The 23,071-nt window shown below is 48.6% G+C and overlaps 1 protein-coding gene across 5 annotated transcripts in view; it reads right to left on the bottom strand.

The window, feature by feature from the left end:
• Window positions 1-17,143, bottom strand: part of Slc4a5 (solute carrier family 4 member 5) — an 80,414-nt gene extending 63,271 nt beyond the window's left edge. For 2 of the 5 annotated variants that reach the window (XM_013119249.3, XM_005078328.4), the window contains exons 1-4: window positions 17,020-17,143; window positions 12,402-12,479; window positions 10,607-10,798; window positions 652-781 (exon numbers count right to left, since the gene is read on the bottom strand). In XM_013119249.3, the coding sequence (XP_012974703.1) occupies window positions 652-781; window positions 10,607-10,798; window positions 12,402-12,477 (398 nt within the window). In that variant the 5' untranslated portion in view covers window positions 12,478-12,479; window positions 17,020-17,143. Of the gene's footprint in view, window positions 1-651; window positions 782-3,519; window positions 3,897-3,998; window positions 4,020-10,606; window positions 10,799-12,401; window positions 12,480-17,019 lie in introns of those variants that run through there. The other 3 variants (XM_013119250.3, XM_040737722.1, XM_040737721.1) reach the window with 2 other exon arrangements.
• Between the last annotated feature and the right edge of the window lie 5,928 nt (window positions 17,144-23,071).

The raw sequence follows: 23,071 nt of genomic DNA, 5'->3' as shown, positions 1-23,071 counted from the left end.
GCCACTCAGACTTATGCCTTCTTTGCTGTCCAGCCTGACTGGGTCTTTCCCTTTCACACATTTAGTCTGAACTAATTGACATTAAAGTATGTGACCAGGGTCTCATGGGTCACCGGTCCATCTTTCTGTTTAGACTCCCCTGCCCCCCACTGTGTGTCTGTGTAATACATATGTGTCGATTCATATGTACGAGAGTGCACAGTGTGTGCAGGTCTCAAGATGAGAGGACAAGCTTGTTCCCCAGGTTCTGCCCACCATCTTTAGAGAGATTCTCTCATACTCTGGAACTCAGGCTAGGCTGACTGGCCACGTGCCCCTGAGATCTACCTATCTCCACCTCCTGGCTGGCACCGAGGTTGCAGCCCACAGCATCACTGTATTATTCTGGGAACAGAACTCACATCCTCATTTCCTCCAATCAAGCACTTTGCCAACCAAGCTAGCCCCTCAATTCTTGCATTTTCATTTCTTTGACAATAACAGCCATTTGCATTTGTTCCTTAGTGTTTACAGTTAAGAGACACCAACAGTGGCAGACAGAAAGGCGCTTGCTCATAAATGGGGATGCTCCCTGACAGAACTCAAGCTGTGAGTGCAATCTCCCACCAGCCTATGCCCCAGACACATCCCTCCATTCCGGCCTCCTCTCACCTGGCTGACTCCTTCCACTCCATCTGGTCCCCATCATGCTGTAGAGTGTCCATCTCTGTGAAGAGGGTGGGGTTGGGAGCCTCATCTTCCTCCCCCAGGATGTCCTGCAGCTGCTCAGCAGCCGGAGACCCTGAAAAATGAAGGAGCTGGCTCTGCGGAGTGCCCTGCAGAGGTCAGGAGGCCACAGGGCCAACAGAAACAGAGCAGGCAGGGGCGGGGTGGAAGACACAAGGGATGAGTGTCTCTTGACTCACTAAGACTCCGTCCATGTTCAGCCTTTCCACTGCGTGCAGGTGAGATAAGAAAGGATTCGGTCTGTGTTTGGATTCAGGGTCTTATAAGTGGGAAATGCCCAAAGCCACGGCAGTAGCAGGATCCAGGAATGGAAAAGTGAAACGAGGAACAGCCTAACCCAACTTCAATAGGCACAAAAGCATAGAACGGTTGCCTATTCTACTGGATCCCAACCCATTCAGCAATGGTGAAGAGGCAGCTAGTCAGGGGAAGCCTGGGCTAGTGTCCTGTGGGTTTTTTCCCCACTTTTCTGGTTCCTGCATGTCCTGCCTCCTCACCAGTAGCCTGCTAGAAGTCACCTCCCGAATGTTCTCAGGCACTGTCTTTCCTCCTCCCCTCCCTCCCTCTTCCCGTCACATAAGGACCCCCTGCTCCGTACCAGACATCATCCTTAGTACTAGAAAGCAAAGCAGTGAAGAATTCCCATGAGCTTGCTGAGGTTGTCCCATGGCATAGACGGTAATAAGCAAGCAACCAAACCCATACATGACCACTTGGTTAGTGCCTGTGCTCTGAAGAAAGTCACAGAAGGCCCCTCTGAGAAAGGCATTTTTGAATTGTGACTGGACACACTGGGAGGAAGTGTGCTTGAACGTCGTAGGTGCCGTGGTGGGAATGTGTGGACGGTGTGGCTGCAACACAGCGAGACAGCTGACAAGACGTCAAAGGGTGACCCATGCCTTGGCGGAAGGCACCCTTGGGCGCCTCCTTCGCCTGCTGTCTCCCCTGTGCTTTCAGGAGCGTTTCTTCCCTCCCGCCCTTGGTTCAGCCTCCCATCCACCATCCCCAGACCTCATGATGTTTTCCCCTTTCTTCCAGTTTCTTATCCCCTCAGTCTTTCCCACTTCTGCCTTCCTCTATGTATCAGTAAGTTCTCCATTGTCAGTATTTTCAAGAACTCTCTTGAACCTAACCTCTTCCCTGTAACTTCCCAGTAGAGCCAGGCCTTGACCTCGTCTTCATCTCTGATGTGTCCTGGAGTCCCAGAAGGTAGGGCACACAGTGTGCCCCTAGTCTGTCTCACAGCCATTGCTTGCCCATGAAACTGCCGACACAAGGCTTAGACTACAGAAGGTCCTTATCGCCCCGCACCAACCCCAGAATCCGGGCTCAGAGCCCGTGGAAGGAAGCCTCTTAACCGTGCCCTTGCCAGCAGCTTCCCTGTACTCCTCAGTGCCACCCCTGACCTCCGTGCCTCTCTGTAGGTGGCTTTAGCTCCTACCCACTTCTGTGAGAAAATAAAGGCATTTGGATGTCAAGTCCCCTGGATTCACTCCTGCTAGTCCTTCTGCTGTCATCAACTGCCCTTGGGTCAGAAGACTCCTTCCTCCATTCACCCTCAGTGTCTTACCTCAGGAGGCCTGCCATCTCTGCCCCCTCAGAGCACCCCATCCTCGCCCACGCAGCATGAGTTGCCGCTTTAAACATCCCTAAGATACTCTTACTATGGACTTCGGGATCACAGTGCTCTCTGGGCAACACAGTCTACACAAGTTAGACAATTTTCCTCGCAGAAAGTGCTAGTGACTTACGTGTGTGCAGACCCACAGTGGACTTCCAATGCATTTGTTTTTGAAATTTTTCTGTCCTTTTTAAACTTATTTCACTGGCTTTAAGTTTAAGAAAATTTTGCAGGGCGGTGGTGGCACATGCCTTTAATCCCAGCACTCGGGAGGCAGAGGCAGGCGGATCTCTGTGAGTTCGAGGCCAGGCTGGACCGACGGCCTCCAAAACAATACAGAGAAACCCTGTCTCGTAAACCCAAAAAAAAAAAGTTTAAGGAAATTTTACGTTTAAAAAAGGATCATTCCTGTAGGCATAGTGACAAATGTCTTCAATCCTAGCACCCGGGAGGCAGATGTAGGAGGATCTCTGTGAGTTTGAGGCCAGTCTTGTCTACATAGTGGGTTCCAGGACAGTCAGGGCTACAAAGAGAGATCCTGTCTCAAAAAAAAAAAAAAAAAAAACAAAAATCAATCACCCTCCCCCCCCCAAAAAAAACCCAAAAAACAAAAACAAAACAACAACAACAAAAAAAGATCACTAAAAAACCTTTCCCCTTCAAATCAAGCTATGGCTACTTGGTTCTGATGAGACAAGCCAGTCTACCATGCAATCAGAGTATGCTAGCCACTGCTCTGTTTTGGTTTTGCCACCTGGGAAGCAGATCCAGGGCCTGTGTGTGCTGAGCAAGCACCCCACTACCGGGCAGCCTGATAGAAACTCTTCACGTGTAGATTTGCTCTTGTGCATTTCCAGTTGGAAAGCCTTGGCTGCCTCTCGGTTACCTAAAGCTTAGGCTTGGTGATATTGCAAGCCATCCGCAGGGATCCAGACATAGCCCGAGGCATCCTTCACTGGGCTGCCTCTGAGCCCAGCTACATCAGAACACACACAGTTCTCTGAAAACAAGGGCAATGCCATCCCTTGGGCCTCTGTCCCCATATTTTGTAAATCTGGAATCTTTCACACCCTTTGAGGCCAGGAAGGACAGATCGATCCTGAGGAGATAGCAGATTAGAAAGCACAGACGGGGCAGAGGTCCGTGCGGGAACCAGCCTGTCTGGGCAGTACCTGCTCCCTGGAACAGCTGGGCGCTGGAGTCTCCCGAGGTTGGTGCTGCCTCTGGCCCCAGCCTGTCTCCCTGGCTGCTGCCTCCTCCACGGTTATCCTCTTCCCCACACAAAACAAACTCACTTTTGTTCCAGTTAAGCAGCAAGGGAGGCGGGGAGGAGGAGGGCAGGAGAAGGACGAGAGGGAAGGAGGGGGATTGTGGCTAGAAAGAGAAGAATATATGCAAAGAAAATAGAGATGGAGTGTGAGATTACGTGGAAATCTTGGGAGAAAAGAGCAAAAGAGGGAAAGGGGGCGGGGAGGGCAGGGGAATCTGAGGTATGATGGAGAGAGGAGGCTTAGCAATGAAGCTCCACAGCAGCGGGGTGGTGGCTGCCGGCGACTGTGAGAGAACACCCAGAACTGCCCCTCCCCCCACGCCCCCGCAGCCACACCTCCTCCCTCCCTCGCCCCCGCCCCCTGTGAGCCCTTCGACAGACCTGGAGGCTCCAGTAGTGCAGGGCGCCTCTCGTCGGGCTCCTTTATAAAGGCTGAGGCAGGGAGGTAAGATTTGTACACACACACACACACACCCCAGGGCCTCCTTAAGATCTTAAGATTTTGGTGGCAGGTGAGCAGGCTGCCAGAGCCTGGCAGGCCCCGTTCTCTCTGCAACCACTCGGAGTTCGGTGGAGGTTGGGGTTGCTATGGGGGCGTGTTTGCTGGGGGTCCATACTGTTACATGAAGCTGGATTAGCTTCCTTCCCAACTTTAATTCCTGGGTTTGCAGTTTGTACTCACTACTGAGACAAAGTGCCCAATTGTCACTCAGGGGATGCTCTTTGAGAACCTGTGGACAGTAGGGACTGGTCACTCGGGGTGTGTGTGAACCCCACTGGGGAATTACTTTGCTCTCTGAGAAACTCTTAATCTGGGTCTGGCTCAGCAGTGCTTACACATGCAAGGTTGACCAGAGGTCACCCAGGCTCCCAGGCCTGCGGCAAACTCCAGTTCCTTAGGTCTTAGGGTTGGGAGGGAGCTTAGTGATAGAGACGTGCAAACCTCCAGCTCACAGACAAAAACTGAGCCAGTGAACACCACAAAATGCCCCCAGTGCAGGTGAGTTGACCTGGGGATGCCGCATATCCCCACCACATACTGACTCATGCCTGGGTCCTGACCACATTTTCATATTCAAGGCTTGACGAGCAAGCAGGGCTTGTGTGAGATTCGGTGAAGCAGACGGCTGACCGAGGGGAAGGATGAGCTTGAAGTCTGGAGAGTAGGAGGTTATAGACCAGTGTGCTGCTGCCACTGCCTCATTTGCGGGGGGGTTGGGGGGTGGTGCTGGGGCTTGAACCTGGGGCCTCTGATACGCTAGGCCAGTCCTCTACACTGAGCTACAATGCCCTGTTGTTTTGCGAGACTAGGTCTAGCTGTGGAGCTCAGGCTAGTCTCCTGAGCCACACTCCCAAGTGTAGGGGTTACAGGAGTGCGCCACCACCTGGCTCCAATCATGGCCACTTAAGCCGGGCCTTCTCTAAGGTGCTGTGGCCCCACATACACATGGCACGGGCAAGCTAGGTACAGCAGCATACACCCGTGACTCCATCTCTTGGGAGGCAGAAGCAGCAGGATCAGGGACCCAAGGCCAGCCTCAGCTATATAGTGGAGCTCCAGTCTAGTGTGGGCTGCAGGAGACCCTACCTCAAAAAAAGAAAGAGAAGAGGAAGAAGAGGGAAGACTAGCGCGAGGTGAGGAGGAAGAGGACAGAGAGGGAGGAAGAAGGAGGCAGCTGAGGAGGGAGGCGGGGAAGGAAAGAGAGGGGGTAGGAGGAGGAAAGGACTGACCTTGGAAGGGAAATGCGTGTGGCAGGGTTGAGCCTATTTCGGAAGCACGGAGAGCAGCTCTTTTTCTAGCTGAGGACTGCCACCCATTGCTTGGGCAGAGCACAAGGTGATCTGGTGACACAAACCCTGGCAAGAAGCAAGGGCTTCACCCTAGGAAAGCCGTGGGGAGCAGTTGGGGACACCAAAATGCCAGTGAGTCCAGGCTCTGAGGAGCTGAGTCTCCCCCTCAGCTTTGCGTGGTCAGGGTCTCTGGCCCATTTCCATCGCATCGCTGTCCACTGGCCCGGGGCTTACACGGCATGGGCACTCATGCATACTTTCTGGGTGAGTGAATTTGACTAACACTCACGAGCACATCAGTGGTAGGAGATTAGCTGCCCACAAGAAAGGAGCTAAGAACCTAAGAGCCAGGAAACAGGAGCTGGGGGCGGAGTTGTAGGGGATGCCTGCTGCTGTGAGAATACAGGGGGCAGGGAGACAGGACCCCGGGGTGCCAGGGTCATTCTTGACAAGTGAGAGAGGACTGGGAAACCCCGTGGCCCGTTTTCATGGCTGATAATATCTCTTTTCCTGACACTGTACATAAACTTCAAATGTGTTCTCCAAGGCAGGAGAAGAGAGCCTGAATATTTGTGCTCACAGGAATCCCTCCTGTGGCAGATGGCTTTGGGGACATCTGATGAGCTTGTTTCCCACCCCTGAAAGCTGTCTTTGGGTAACATGACTTATGCCACTGGCCATAACCTGTTAGGTCTGGAGTCGTTAGGTGGACATCTGATCCATGTCTGGAAAGGTTGAATTATGTCTCTCAGCTAGCTGGCCTTTCTCGATGGTTCCTGGGATTGTGAGCACATAGATAGGGCGCTGAGGTGGGGACAGAAAAGAGGAATGAATAGACCTGTCACTGAGCTGCTGGAAAGGCATGCAGCCCCAGAGAGGGGACTCAAGCTCCCTGCATCCTCCAACTCTGCCTTGAGTGAGACACTCTCCTGCTATTACACTGAGAGCTCACACATGTTCCCCTGGCAGACACCCGATTCTTAGAAGTCTCTCCTTCCTCCCCTGGCTCTCTCTTGAGACTTGGCTGCCCATTGAAGCTGACCTCTTGTGGGTGAACTGTACCCTAAAGGAAGCAAGGTCTGAGCAGGCCCTCTCTTCCAGAGCATGCTCTAGTCTCAGAGTACAGGAGGTCACTCCGGGAGGGCCTTTACAGAAATGTTGACCACAGTAAAAAATTGACCACATTCGGCCTCAACCCACATAGAAACTATGACCACTTCTGTCCTCTTTGGATCTACTGGGCTGTGTGGGTATAATGAGCCCCGTTCCTCTGTCACTGTAAACCAGGCTGGTCTTGAACTCACAGAGGTTCACCTGCCTCTGCCTCCCCGTGTGCTGGGATTAAAGGTGTGCACAACCACCACTTGGCTAAGCCCTGTTCCTAAATCAGTTATTTCTGGAAATGCCAAGAGAGCTGAGGCATTCACCCATCTGGGCACAGAGGATGGGACCGATAGCTCATTGGTTAAGAGTGCGTGTTACTCTTGCAGAAGACCCATGTTCAATTCCCAACATCCACATTAGGTAGCTCACAACTGCCTGCCACTCCAGTTCCGGGAGCTTGAACACCACCCTGTTCTGGCTTTGGAGGGCGCCTGCATGCACATGGTACACATATGTGCACTCAGGCACACACACAAATACATAAAGTAAAAATAAATAAATCTTTTTAAAATGAGAGAAAAGCTATATAGGCCTGGTATAGTGGTTCGCGTTATAATCTTATCACTTGGAAGACTGAGGCAGGAGAATTGTTATGAGTCAAGGCCTGTTTGGACCACAGGAGAGATGGTTCAGGAGCTAAGAGCACTTGCTGCTTTTTCAGAGAACCTGAGTTTGGAACCAAAGTTCAGTTACCAGCACCAGAATATAGCAGGCAGCTCTGGAGTTGGGATGCTCACAAGCAGATCCACATAATAAAATAAATAAAACAATAAAATAAGAAAACCCGTGCTGGATAATTTTATGTCAACCTGACACAAGCTAAAGTTGTCTGAGAGGAGGGAACTTCAATTAAGAAAATGCCTCCATCGCCGGGTGGTGGTGGCGCACGCCTTTAATCCCAGCACTCGGGAGGCAGAGGCAGGCGGATCTCTGTGAGTTCGAGGCTGGGCTGGACTGATAGCCTCCAAAACAATACAGAGAAACCCTGTCTCATAAAAACCAAAAAAAAAAGAAAAAAAAGAAAATGCCTCCATAATTCAGGTTGTAGGCAGGCCTGTAGAGCATTTTCTTAATTAGTGATTGGTGGGGAAGGGTCCAGCCCATTGTGGTGGTGCCATCTCTGGGCTGGTGGTCCTGGGTTCTATAAGAAAGCAGGCTGAGCAAACCATGGGGAGAAAGCCAGTAAGCAGCATCCTTCCATGGCCTCTGCATCAGCTCCCGCCTCCGGTTCCCACCCTGCTTGAGTTCCTGCCCTCGCTGTTTGTGACAATGAACTGTTCATATGGAACTGTGAGTGAGATCAACCCATTCCTTTCCAACTTGCCTTCTTTTCACAGTATTGCATCTTTGTGTGTATATTTGAATCAGCCTGTCTCAGAGACCCTGGGGTGGAGGAGATGCTGTAGAGAGAAATCAGTCCTCTGCCTTTGTCCTTGCTCATCAGAAATGGGGAAAGAGGGCAGGGGTGGTAGAGTGTGTGTGTGTGTGTGTGTGTGTGTGTGTGTGTGTGTGTGTGTGTGTATGTGTGAGTCTCATTGGCAGAGCACTTGCCTAATGTGCACAAAGCCCTGGGTTTGATCCCTGGCACCACTGGTAGTACATGTCTGTAAATCCCAGAATTTGGGAAGCGGAGGCAAGAGAATCAGGAGTTCAAGGCTGGCCTGGGCTACATAACAAGTTAGGGTTCATCTTGGGCTACATGAGACCCTGCCATAGAGAGAATGAGAGAGAGAGATAAATAGAGAGAGAGAGGGAGAAAGAGAGAGAGAGAGAGAGAGAGAGAGAGAGAGAGAGAGAGAGTGCACTTATAGTAAAGGAAGGAAGAAAGTCAACGTGAAAGGCTTCTTGATTCTAAAGTCTTGGAACTCTGAGGCTCCTGTATCTATATAGGAAATGGCCTTTCCTTTGTCACTTATCCTGGAGTAGTTTTGATTTTTTTTATTGTATGTGTATGGGTGTTTTGTCTACATGTATGTCTGTATACCAGGTGCATGCCTGGTGCCTGCAGATGCAGAAGAGGGCATTGAATCCCCTGGGCCTAGAATTATAGACAAGTGTGAGCTACCACGTGGGTGCTGGAAAATCACATCCAAGTCCTCTGGAACAGCAGTCAGAGCTCTTATTTGCTGGAACTGTCTCATCAGCCCCAGCTTTTATTTTATTTTTTAATGACCTTATAACAGGTCAATACCCAGTAAACAGAAGAAGATAGCTTCATTTTTTTCTTGCCCCTCCATCAGAAGGAGTTTATAAGCATCTCAGCAGCAGGAAGGCTGACCACTGAAATGTCTGCTCATTGAGGAAAAGGCTTGGGCTCTGTGCTCTTAGTGTGGGTTAATGTGCGTAAGCAGAGCTGGCTGGGCACTATGGACTGAGTCAAGTCCTTTATCTGTCTGTATCTCATTTGGTAACCCTGACAGTCTGGTGTGGGCAGGCAGCCTGTTCACCTGGAACAGACATGATTTTAGCCCTGGAAGACCGCCTCTCTCATCCCTGGAAATACCTCCCCATCCACCACAGCCTTCCCCCTACAGAGTGAATTGCATACTGAATGCTGGGACATCCCCAGGTGAATCTAACTCACCCGACTGGGTCTTGGGGTCAAGTTTTCATTAGCAACTGAGTAGAGTGGAGACAAACTCATGAACCTAGGGCTCTTGCTTCTGTGGCATCTCAAGAGATTCTCAGACAAGAACAATGCTTTTCCTGGGCAGAAAGCATGTCTCTTGCCCATGCTCATTGCGGCTTGCCGGTGCTAGTCATCACGCATTCTAGGCCTGAATGCAGCTTGAACAGCCTATAAAAATTGAGTTCCTAAATTATATTCACACCGAGAAAAGAGAAAGGTAAGGAAGAAGAAAGAGAGGAAGAGAGACGATATGCTATTATTTCCCTTTATTCCCAACCAGCCTCTCTTTCACTGACCACTGATGAAGAGTAACATTCATATAGGCTTTGGAGTCGACGGTTAATTTCCCAGCTCCACTGATTACAGGTTATATTATGCTTGGTGTCTTTGAACTTTGCTCTCCTAAAATAACTACAGGATAATGATATACCTCTCTCTCAGGATGATGAGAGGATTAACTAGGATGACTATACTTCAAATTGTACCACAGAGCTGCAGTAAATCAAAACAGCACATTACTGGTAAGCAACAACAACAAAATAAAATAAAAGCAATGGAGCAAAGAAAGCACAAGAAGTGAACCCAGCCATATGGAGTCAGCTGGTATTTAACCAGGGTAGCACGAATGTACAATGGGAAAAGTAAGTCACTTTATTAACCAGTATTGGTAAACAATGCATATTCATTGCAAAAAAAAAATGAAACCCGACACCCTTATACATCCACAATCTCAAAATAGATTAAAGACTCCAGAGCAAAACTTCCAAACCAAGGACAGCAGGGATGTCAACAACCTGAGTGTGATTCCTGGCTCCCTGTTTCCACACGATGGAAGGAGAGAACTGACTCCCACACGCTGTCCCCTGAAACTCCACACATTCACCACAACACAAGCCTTCATCCACAAAATAAATGTAAAAACACTTTTTAAATTTCCAGGCTGCAAAGGCTCCTCCAACCTAGAGGGGAATCACGTTGTCAATAGTCCCATGGGTGATTTTGGAGATTTGACACCAAAAGCCCAGGTAACAAAAGCAAGTGTGTGGGGAAGCTTCAAATGAAAATGTCTCTGCAGACCTCCACCAGATGAGGGCAGCTCCCAGTGCTGGAGCTACAAACACATGACCACCATGCCTGGTTCATGGTCTGGAACTGAGCCCAGAACTTCCTGTGCACAGGACAAGCACTTTGAGCTATACCTCCAACCAGACCACAGTTCTCAACATCACAGAGAGAGGCCAGAGAGCTTTAGGTTAGCTGCGTCAGTGAGAGGAGAGTAGTGGAACCCTAAGAGTTAACACTGAGCCCATGGCATGCACCCATATTCTACAGAAAACCCCCCACCTGGCTGTACTGTACCCAGCGGCAGCCTGGCTCTCCAGAGCATGCCCTTGAGAAAACTTACGAGTCCTTTTGGTACAATCCATGCCGCCTCCCCGGCTGCTGGCCCTGATCCCTGGGCCGGCCAGTTCCTGCTGTGGTTTGTCTGGCTGCAGGCACCACTGGACTTTTTGCAGGCCCGAAAGATGTCCCTTTGAGTCACTTTTCCTTTGAGAGTAACTGGGGACTGGAAACCCAATATGTATTGAAGGGAAATCTGTGGAAACAGCAGAGAGAGGAGGCAGTGACTGAACCAGTCACAGAGTCAGCTTTAGAGGCAATATGGAAGACATGGCTGCCTGGACAGAGGCAGACTCCCAGCGCTTAGGAAAACAGAATTCAACCTGTACACCAGCTCAGTCTATGCTGGGAATAGAGTTCTGCTAGAATGCACATACAGTGGGGGGGGTGGCGCTGGAGAGGGGGCACGTCTCATTCTTGCCTTTGCACAGCAATGACAACCAACAAGCCCAGGAAAATAAACCCAAACGCAAAATCTGAAGCATGCTTTCTCTTGAATGTTTTTGTTTCCCCATTGTTGTAAAATCAAAACATCATGGCTCAGAAGTTCAGGCCACACACTGCTCTTGTAGAAGACCTGAGTTTGGTTCCTAACACCTATGCCTACAGCTCACTAATAACCTGCCTGTAACTTCAGCTCCAGCGGCCCTGATACCCTCCTCCAGACTCTGAGGGCACCGGAATGAACATGTATACACACACTAAAAAAATAAAAAATAAAAAATCACATCACGTTTTGTTAAGTCAGGGACCGCTCACCACAGACTTCAGGGCTCTAAGCCAACAACTCTCCACCAACAGAAACAGCCCTGTAGCTTCCTTGTGCAGGCTCTAACTCAGCCACTGGTTTCAGAATCTACTAAATATTGGTGTCTGTCATTGATCATAGCTGGGAGCATTGGTAAATTCAATGGCTTTATGTTGCAGGATCTCTGCTCTAATCCACCCAGACAAAATGTGCAGTCATGTGGTCCCTAGAGACATGTTCAGTTCAGTAGTTTATCACTGTGACATGACACTGTCAACTACAAAGACAAAGTTCACACCTCAAAAACTGCACAACTGAATTACAAAAAAAAATGCAACGCCACAAAACGTTATTTGGGAGTGTGTGGGTTCATGCGCATGCACACACCGTGTGCTTGCAGAGGCCTAAGATTGGTGTCAGATGTCCCCCTTGATGACTCTCCTTTATTCTCTCGGGTACCCAGAGCTGGATGACTGGGCTCGTCTACCTAGGCAGCTTGCTCTAGGGATTCCCTGCCTCTGCCTTCCAAGTGCTGAAGTTACAGGTCTCCACCACACTCGCCCAACATGTGTCCTGGGGAACCAAACTCTGGTTTTCACACTTGCACAGCAAACAGCAAATGTTTTACCCACTGAGTCATCTCCCCAGTCTGTCATATTTTTTCCTTTGGTGGGGGAGAGTGTTGTCTTTTTGAGACAGGGTTTCTTCTAGTTCTGTTGGGCTGGCCTCGAACTCAGAGATCGGCCTGCTCTGCTTCTTGAGTGCTGGGATTAGAGGTGAGCACCACAACCACCTGACCGGCATGTTTTTAAAGTAAGCTTATGGCTTGGCGTTGGGCCACCGTCAGAGCTACTTAGCAGTCAGTGAGCCTGGATTGGACCTGCCTGCTAGGACACAGTAGGCTGGTCCCACCAGCTTCAAGGACACACTGCCAAGAGTCCAAGAAAGAGACAGCTCTCTTCAGTCTCTAATTAGGAGTGCTGATACGGTGACACTCCAGGAATTCTCAGGCCCTTGTGGGAATCCCAATAGGTTTTCAAAATGTTGTCACCTTGACCTGGTTGTCTCCTCCTGTAGACTGTAGGATCCAGCTTTCTGCCCCCAGCCTTCTCCTCTTCCACCTTCATCACTACGAAGGAAAAGATGAACACGGCTTCAGAATACTGAAAGCTACAGAGATGCCCAGTCAGCAAAGCCTTGCCCTGCTAGCAGAGTTTGATTTCCCAAACCCACTCTTTATTTTATTTTATTTTATTTTATTTTGTTTTTTGAGACAGGGTTTCTCTGTGGCTTTGGAGGCTGTCCTGTAACTCACTTTGTAGACCAGGCTGGTCTCAAACTCACAGAGATCCACCTGCCTCTGCCTCCCGAGTGCTGGGATTAAAGGCGTGCGCCACCAACGCCCGGCCCCAAACCCACATCAAAAGCCAGATGTGGTGAAGCTCACTTATAATTCCAGTGATGGGGAGTTGGGAGACAGACGGGTTCCTGGGACTCACTGGCCAGCCAGCCTAGCTGAGTTTGAAAATTCCAGGTAAATATGAGAAAGCTTTTCTTAAAACTCAAGATGGATGACGTGCTGAGGAATGGTATGCTATGTTAGCCTTTGGCTTCCACATGTACAACAAATTTAAGTGCATGTCCACCAGAACACACATATGCACACGAAATAAAAAAATTGTAAGTTAAAAAATAAAATACGGATGATAATGGATAGCATTAATAGGCAGTATTTTGAGAGTATCTCTGTATGACTTGCCTCACCAGTACTATAGTATTGATTTACCCCACTGGGGATGCAGCCCAGAGCCTTGCCTTTGTTTGTTTGTTTGGGTTTTTGAGATGGGGTTTCTTTGTGTAGCTCTGGCTGTCCTGGAACTGCCTTTAGCTCACAGAGACCCACCTGCCTCTGCCTCCTGAGTGGTGGGATTAAAGGCGTGTGCCACCACTGTAAGCCTTGCCTATCTTTGTTGTTTTTGTTTTGCTTTGTTTTTCAAGGCAGGGTTTCTTTGTGTGTGGTCCTGGTTGTCCTGGAACTCACTATCTAGACCAAGCTGGCATCAAACTCACAGAGATCCACCTGCCTCTGCTTCTAGAGTCTTGGGATCAAAGGTGTGTGCCACCACCACCTGACCACTTAAAATTAATTTGTTGATTTTGAGACAAAGTTTGTGTATAGCCTTGACTGGCCTGGAATTCACTATATAGACAAGGCTGGTCTGAAACTCAGAAATCTGCCTGCCTCTGCCTCTCAAGTGGTGGGATTAAAAAGCATGTACCATGAAGGTCTTGCCAGCAAGTGTTCAACTACTGAGTCTCACATCCAACCATTGGTACCATTATACAAATATGGAACTGAGCACTAAGATCTAAATGTCTGTCAAAAGGAGAAAGAGAAATTTAAACCCAGATTGTCTGTTTTGGGAAACTATGCAGAGTTCTTAGCCTAAAGGTTTCTAAAAGTATACTTCCATCATAAAAATAACAGAAGTGTCAAACTTACCATTAAAAGAGTTTGAACACCTATTAATGATACAAAATGTTCATCGTTCCTTTATCCAGTTTTATTCTGTTGTCATTTTGAGACAGGGTCTCTCATGTAGCACTAGCTGGCCTAAAATTCACTGTGTAGAGCAAATTGGTCTTTAACTCACAGAGACACTCCTGCCTCTACCTCTTGAGCTCTGAGATTAAAGGTGTTCACTACCACAGCCTGTGTGTTCAAAAACTTCTGTACAGTAAAAAATAAATAACAAAAGTCAAGCATGGTGGCACACCCTTTTCATTCCAGGCCTCAAGAGCAGAGGCAGGCAGATCTCTATATGTGAGGCCCACCTAGACTACATAGTGAATTCCGGGCCAACTAGGACTATATAGTGAGGCCCTATCTCAAAAACAAACAACAATAACAAAACATAATCCATTGATTGTGCCAACAAGTGTGATACCTGTTCGGCTGTTATTTGTGGGTCTGATGGCTGGTGTGCAGTCTCCCTGATCAGCTGGTCCGTTATGACTGACCAGTGTTGAGGCCGTGTTGGTTGTTAATTGCTCTGAGTCTCCTTGATGGAAATAACTGTCTTGGGGATGGAGCGAAGGAAGGCTAGAAGAAAAGGCAAGTGGCAAGAGGGAGTGGCCAATGGTGAGCTGGGTGACAGATGGCCAAGGTGACTGCTGGCTCTGCTTCACCTCATTGCAGTGGCAGCTCCCTCCCACTGCCTTGGCAAAGTTGCCCTCTGCTGTTATGAATCTCCATATCATAACACATCTGGGAAGCCCCATAGAAGAACCAAAATGAAGAGTAAGCGCTGTCCCTAGAAAATCCCAAGCCACCCCTGGAATTCCCCACATTTCCCCTAACGTAACTCATGAACAATTTACCTTTAAGATGAGTCTTCTAAAATCCCAGTGGTGGCCAGTGAGGTGGCTCTGGGTAAAAACATTGCCCCCAAAATCTAGGGACTGAGTTCAATTCCCCAAATCCACATAAATGTGGAGGGAGAGAACTGACTCCACAGACTGGCGTGAGCAACACACATGATGATGATGATGAGGATGGTGATGAATCCAATACATTCATATTTTAAACTGCAGCAGTGCGGCTCTCTCCTTTTATCTAAATGTCTAGCTTTCTTTTTCCCCGACACAGCATCTCATGTATCCCACAATGGCTTCAAGCTTGATACATGAACACACACACACACACACACACACACACACACTCTGAAAAAAGATGAAGAAATTGCAACAAGGAGACTTAAATCATTTGTCCCAAGTCATAGAGCAGGCTCTGGTGGAGCCTGTATTCCAATTTACTTCTTTCTGATTCCTAAGCCCAGGAGAGTAAGGGAGGGAGAGAGAAGGGAGGAATGGGAGAGAAAGGAGGGAGGGGGAGAGAAAGGAGAGGAGCAAAGGGGAGGGGTCTGGCTGAATTCCTGTACTCACCACAGCCCAGGACCCTATAGGAGCTGACTCAACACCTTCAGCCGATTAGAGTGAATTATGTCTGAAGAGTGTGAAACCCTACAACTACCCATGATGATGTTGCCAAAGACAGACGGCAACACCCCGGCATGCAGCAAGGGAAGAGCGGCAAGGACAGTTTTTCCTGTCCCCAGGCCTCCCTTCCCAACTGGAGACCATCGTTTCCCCATCCTCCTTGGGTCCCAAATCACCTTGGCCTTGAGCATGGTTCACTGTTCAGACCCCATTTTCTTTTGTTCTGAGACACGGGCCAGCACCTTTCCACGTCCCTGCTGCCATCCCTGGATCTAGGAGCCTAAAGAATAACCTAAAACCTTCTTAGCAAGATAAATACTCTGAACTCGAGTGGCTGAGTCAGTGGTACCCTGGCCCACAGACATCCAAACTCCCGCCCCCAGCAGCCTTTATGTCCAGTGTAGCAAGGCGTAGTGATGCAGCCACCCTTAAATTTATACAGTACTTCATGACCATCAGAAGCGTAGTGGCAGAATCATCTGCCAGCTGTAAATACCTACTGCCCCACCCCATCCACAGGGCACATTGATTCAGGCAAGCCCATGCAGATATGTGCATCAGGGGCCCGGGCACAGTCGGGATGAAACAACGGTCTGATTATTAGGGAAGAAAGGCAAAGGATGCTGATTCATCCTCAGCGCTAGGCAGCCGTGGCTCTGGACATGAACTACCTAGAGAACGCTTGCACTACACTTGCTGCTCTACCAATACAGGAGCTTTTTCTCCCCCTTGTCTTTTAAGCCGTTTGACCTCTATGTTTAAGAATGTTAAACCAGACAGCATGGTGTCTGGTGAGCCCGAGAATCACAGGAAAGGAATTCCTCTCTGGTGCAGCCTGGATGATTTTGTCCAAAAATGACACAGGACCATGCTAGGCCTTAGGAAGCTGAGCTAGAAACTAGACAAAGGAAGGTGGGCATGGTCGCACATGCTTGTCATTCCAGCACTTGAGAGGTGGAGGCAGGAGCATCAGGAGTTCAGGACCAGCCTGTGCTACATAGCCAACTCCAGGACAGCCTAGGATGCATGAGACCCTGACTCAAACAAACCAAACAAAAGAAAAATCTCTAGAAAGGCCACCTTCCAACCAGAGGCTCATTGGTCCTCAGGCCTGCGAAGCGAGCTCCGATCTTCCAGCAGAGAAAAACAAGAAAAGGAAATGTCCCTGAACAATTAGCATTAGTCACTCCAGGTACCATATCCACAACCTAGGAATGAAAATGCGGAATGAAAATTTAGCAATTCTTTCTCCATCCCAGGTGTCACACTAACAGTCGCGATTTTTCTCTACAACCTGCAGGCAGAGAAGAGGCAAGCCTCAGGCTTCTGGATGCTTCTTAAGTATTTCCAGGCTCACAAGCATTGTAACTACAGACAGAAACTCACAGGCCTGGAAGTGAAAGAAACTTGCTTCCATCAGATGGCAAGTTGCAGTAACTCACCGGGGTTCTGGGAGATTTGGAGAATTCGCACCCCAAACCAGTGAACTCAAGGCACTAGGATGACGACGAATACAGTATAAATTTCAAAGGAAAGGCAAACACCCAGGGCTCATCTGGAGAGTTGGTCTAGCATTCTGTGTCAGTGTGTATGACAATCACACTTCAACACTCAGAGTACACACTCAGAAAAACACACTTTGTCTATGACACTTTAAGCTGCAGACTTACCGTGTGTTCTCTGGAAGCAGTGGACACCAGGCTCCAAATCGCAGGAAGGCCAGAGCCCCTGGCTCGGCTCCCGTTGGGTGGCAGGAAGGCTTTCTGTGGCTTCCAGGCTGAGCAGTATTTGGGGCATTGGAGATTGACTTCTGGGGTTCAGTAGCGGTCAACCATGTGACCAGGGTGGGGGAAGGGACACTCCTGCAGGGTCAGGCACCGATGCCTGATTGGCTGACAGACTAGGTACAGCAGGGGCTGACTAGGGCCCACAACAGCAGGGGACTTTACTCCAAATATCTTCTCTAATTTAATTGATAATTTTAACCTGGTGAGCATTTCATGACTATGGTGTATTCCAGCCTTGAGTCTGAAGTACCGATTTATCTCCCTGCTTGGTTTTCTTTTCTCTTTGGAATTCTGTACTCTCTCTCTCTCTCTCTCTCTCTCTCTCTCTCTCTCTCTCTCTCTCTCTCTGTGTGTGTGTGTGTGTGTGTGTGTGTGTGTGTGTGTGTGTGTGTGTGTGTGTGTTCCTGCCGTAGCACATATGCAGAGGTCAAATGAATTGTGGGACTCAGTTCTCTGCTTCTACTCTGTGGGCTCCGGGTATTGAACTCAAGCCTTTGCTTTTGCCCACTGAACTATCTTGCTGGCCTCGGATCTTTTTTTATTATTATTTATTCTGACTTGGAGGGATGTTACAGCTGAAAGAAAACTTGGAGATGATCTCATTCTACCCCAAAGTACCCAATTTAAGTGAAGGGAAACTGAGATCCAGAGGGATGTGGCATCATTTTTAGGAGTCTGTGCAGGCTTAGGTCAGTTGACATACAATGATGACCCCAGCTGACTCAAAATTACAGCTCATTTGAAGGTCTTCAGCTTTCAGGTGTTAGATCTAAGGACTGGTAAGATGATGACATGGGATCCGGCACTGCAGGCACCTAAAGGTGCAGCCATTAGAGTGAGAAATGACTGAGGAATAATGCAGCCAGGACTATAGTCAGCACATTTGGACATCATGAGTTCCTTGCTTATTTGCATATTGTCTTGCCCTCTGATGTGGGAAAGACTTCATTTTGTTCAGATATGTCTCTGGTATCCAAATAAAGTATGGCTTGTAGATGGTTGGGCTCAAATACCAGCTCAAATTGGGTTTGTTTTGTTTTTTAAATGGGTTCAGAGCTCAGTTAATCTCTGTGGGACCTTGGACGAAGTGGTTTCTGGAAGTGGTAATGGTTTCCTTCCTTCCCTTCTTCCTTCCTTCCTTCCCTTCTTCCTTCCCTCCTTCCCTTCTCCCTTCCTTCCTTCCTTCCTTCCTTCCTTCCTTCCTCTCTCCCTCTCTCCCTCTCTCCCTCCTTCCTTCCTTTTCTTTTTTAACCTCAATTTCCTCAACTGGAGAAAGTGGGGATAATCACGTCTATGTCTGCAGTTGATTGAGTCTAGGCAGGTGACATATTAGGCTAGTGCCTGGCTAGTAACATTTCATATTTGCAACACTTGCAGTAAGCTGGCAACATGTACTGGATTAGTGGGGACCAGGTAGGTTGTGTTTTAGCAGAGAGGGGGCAGCTGACTCCTAGTCTTCCTAGCATCTAGGAACTAACATCCCCTGCTGGCCCTGGCAGAGCAAGGGCTGGGCCTCTCCTCCTGCCTTCTCTCTGCTGCCACCTGAAGGTCATCTACGGCAGTGAGCCGAGACTCACAAAGTACATCTCCCACAGAGGGAATTGAGCTTTTGACAGTCCCTTTCCCTCTGAGCTTCCAAGCTTGGTCCTTGACAAAGCTTCCACTGTAGCCGATTGGCAATGCTACCGGAAACCATTAAGACCAGAAAGGAACTGAGAGTACTTAGGCAGCCATTTCTGAGACTTGGCCCCAGAATGTGCAGGCAGCTAGGACTGGCTACTGTCCTCCAGGTCTCCATTGAGGCTGTATTTGCTGAGCTGAGAGCAGTGCTCCGGTCAGTTCCTCCAAGCTGAGCCACACTGTTCCCATCCTGACTGAAGTCAGTCTCCTTGGGGGACAAAGGATCATTATGCTATCAGTCTGCTTCTCTGGAGGCATGGTGTGTGTGTATGGTGGGGCGCGGGGGATCATCACTGAGAATCAAAGGCACTAGTATGCTCATTAGACTATCATTGGGAGGGGGAGGTTTCATTTCCAATACAGCCTGGTGTGGTAACACACACCTTTAGCCTCAGCACCCTGGAAGCAGAGGTAGCAGGATCTCTGCGAGTTCAAGGCCAGCCTGGTCTGCACAGTCAGTTCCAGGACATAATGAGACAATGTCTCAACAAATAAATAAATAACATTAAAATTTTTAATGCAAAACATCTACAAATGAACTTGCTTAGATGTGTGTCTTATATGAGATAGTGCAATAAACATTGCTTAGGAATATATAACAAAGAACCCGGATGAGGAAAATATTAAATATTCAGAAATGTATATAAAATTAAAATACAACCCAGTGACATTTTAGATGATAAAAGAAAAGGAAAACCATTCCTAAAGTATTAAAGGTCTCTCAAACCTTCACTGTGGAGCCCCACCATGCCGTGTTCATTAAAAGGAATTTCTGTTCCCATTTACAGATGAGAAAACTGAGGTCTAGTGAGGCTAGATTGGCTCGTGCAAGGTCACATGGTGAACAACCAGACAGACTGGGGGTAATGACTCACACCTGTAACCAAGCACTGGGGAGCATGAAGTAGTGTTGTGGGATATTTGTACACTGTGTGGTGTAGTAAAAAGCTGAGCGTCCAATGGCGAGGCAGGAGGCACAGGCAGGACTTCCGGGGAGAAAAAGGAAGAGGCTCACATGGGAGGTGCCAGGAGACGCAGAGTGGAGACAGGAGGTGCAGGATGGAAGAGAGGTGACACCAAGTGATAGAACACAGATTAATATTTGGGAGCTGGCTGGTGGGACAGAAAAAGACGTTTTACATTTGGTGCGCCAATGTGTGGCACAACCAAATGGATGGAGAAGTCACGCCAGCCAGTGGCACAGCCACTCCAGTAGCTGTGTGGGCCTCTCTGCGAGCACTCGCAACTCCTGGCTGCTGCTCAAGAGGACTCAGGAAAGTGGGCGCAGCAACTTCCTAAAGCTGGAGCAGTAGACCCCCACTCCCACACTGCAACTTCCTAAAGCTGGAGCAGTAGACCCCACCCCCACGTTGCAGCTTCCTAAAGCTGGAGCAGTAGACCCCACCCCACACTGCAACTTCCTAAAGCTGGAGCAGTAGACCCCACTCCCACACTGCAGCTTCCTAAAGCTGGAGCAGTAGAGCCCACCCCCACACTGCAGCTTCCTAAAGCTGGAGCAGTAGACCCCACCCCACACTGCAACTTCCTAAAGCTGGAGCAGTAGACCCCACCCCCACACTGCAGCTTCCTAAAGCTGGAGCAGTAGACCCCACCCCCACACTGCAGCTTCCTAAAGCTGGAGCAGTAGACCCCACTCCCATACTGGCATGAGGCTAAGCTCTCAGGGAACCAAGAGGGGTGGAGCCACCCAGCAGAGCTGTGTGACAGTAGCCTGGCTGTTTAAGGCTTGTCTTACCTGGTCAGAGAACACTACAGACATGCAGAAAGCCAGGTGTGCGCGCATGCGCGCACACACACACACACACACACACACACACACACACACACACACACACACACACACACACACACAGGCTGTTTAAGGTTTGTCTTACCTGGTCAGAGAACACTAGAACACTACAAACACTACAGACATACAGAAAACCAGGTGCACACACTCTCTCTCTCAATAGTACAGTATACTTCAAATGTGTTTAGATGCTGAAGAAAATGAGTATAGACAGTCATAGAAAAAATAGTTTAAAAATAATAAAGTTTTTAAAGAGAGTAAAGTAATATAACAAGAATAAGCCATGTAAGGATGGGAATACACAGGGAGTCTGGATCCTATATGATGCTTTATTGGCTTTGAATTTTTTAAATGCTAATGTACAAAAAACAGTAACTGCTGAGACATTGGATTTATCATTTGTTACTCTAATTTCTCCTTTTTTGCTTTTAGAATTCATATATTAAAATTTATATAAGCAGAGGCCTGGAGAGGAGGCTCAGCAGTTAAGAGTTCTTGGCACTCTCCCAGAAGACCTGGGTTCAGTTCCCAGCACCTGCATGGTGGCTCACAGATGTCTGTAATTCCAGTTCCATGTGATCCAGCGCCTGCTTCTGGCCTCCCTGGGCATCAGGCAGGTGACACACAGACATTCACGAAGGAGAACACCCACTGCTGTCAACATTTCTTCCCAGTGGGAGACATTAACCACATCTACATCTCCCAAGGTCCCGAAAACAAACTGAGGCTCGACTCTGCCAAAGTTCACCTGGGAACAAACGAGTTTGCTGGATTTCACTAATCAGAGCATAGGTGAAGGGTTATTTATGGGGTGTGGGTACTCCTCCCTGCGGTGCCTGCGCCACAAGCAACTCCAAGGTATCAGGAAAAGAAAAGACAAGATGTCCAGCTATTTGTACTAAGAGAATGCATGTGCTGCCTTTATTGCCAGAGAGAGAGAGAGAGAGAGAGAGAGAGAGAGAGAGAGAGAGAGAGAGAGAGAGAGAGAGAGAGAGAGAGAGAGTGTGTGTGTGTGTGTGTGTGTGTGTGTCTTCATTGCAAGTGCTAAGAGGTCTCTCTCTTGTAGGAGGGAGCAGTCTTATATATAGTCTTACAACACAGTAGAAAAACCCCAGGTGGAAGAGAGTGTATTTTCCTCCGACTGGATGTTGATGTGAGAGGGTCAAGGCCAGGGCAGGAATCCGGGACTAGAAAACAGGATGGACTTGTACCCTGTGGGGGCTGGGGCCCAACACCTCCCTGCAACAGGCCGTAACTGCGAACCCTTTGCCCAGCATGGACAAGGGTTCCCCACAGTTGCATAGACCTAGTCATCCCGGGTCCATATACTCTAGTTCCATGTGCAATTAAAGCCGAGTTGCATGCAACTGGTGGTGGGGAACCATTGGATACTCAGCTGAGGCTCTTGTGACCTCATAGGGGTTGGTGGGTGCAGTGATCAGTTCATATGCCCAACCGGGATAATCCTTCTGCAAGGGGGAGCAGCAGAACTCCCCAAGAGAGCAGTCTCTTGGGTTTGGAGGACAGTCACTCATACATTCATAAAATGAAAAAATAAAATGAAAACAAATTACCCAAGCTAGGTGTGGTGGCCCATGCCTATAATCCTAGTACTCAGGAGATTGGGACAGAAGGACTGAAAATTTGAGGCCAGTCAGAGTTATGTGTCAAGATTCCCCCTACCCCCATCCCCATGCCCTCTCACTCTCCCATCCCATCAAAAGAAACAGGGCTAGAGGTCTAGTGAGATGGCTCAGTGAATAAGGTTGCTTGCTGCCAAACTGTGAAACTGTGCAGCCTGAGTTCCATCTCCATACATGCTGAGAGGAAAGAAGTGACTCCTGAAGGTTGTCGTTGGCCTTTACACATGTGTAAATAAACAAATGTTATACCAACAACAAAAAGGCTGGGCCAGACGTGGTGGGGCACACCTTTAATCCCAGCACTAGGAGGCAGAGGCAGGTGGATCTTTAAGATTGGGGGACCAGCCTGGTCTACACAGAGAGTCCCAGGCTAGCTGAGGCTACATAGTGAAGCCCTGTCTCATAAATAAATAAATAAATAAATAAATAAATAAATAAATAAAAAGAATGAAGGTTGGGATCCAGCAGTTCAGTTGGCATGGTTGAACCAGGGTCCCATCCCCACTGCTGCATAAACCCAGTGTAATGGACATTCGACTATAATCCTAGCATTCAGGAAGAGAAGGCAGGAGGATCGGAGGTTCAAGGTCATCCTTGGTTACGTAGTGAGTTTGAGGCTAGCTTGGGCTTCATAAGACTTTGTCTCAGAAACACATGATGATGATGATGATGATGATAGTAATATGATAATAAACTGTAGAAGTCATCTCTTAGTTTTTGGTTTGAGTGCTAACAAATAGAGTACATCCTTCACCTGTTTTTCATGAAGGGATGAGAAGAAGGATTAAAGGTGGCTCCGGTC

Source organism: Mesocricetus auratus, unplaced genomic scaffold, assembly GCF_017639785.1.
Source record: "Mesocricetus auratus isolate SY011 unplaced genomic scaffold, BCM_Maur_2.0 Super-Scaffold_100676, whole genome shotgun sequence".
Lineage (NCBI taxonomy): Eukaryota > Metazoa > Chordata > Mammalia > Rodentia > Cricetidae > Mesocricetus > Mesocricetus auratus.
Note: the sequence above shows the minus strand (reverse complement) of the source record. Positions and strands in the feature narration are given on the sequence as shown.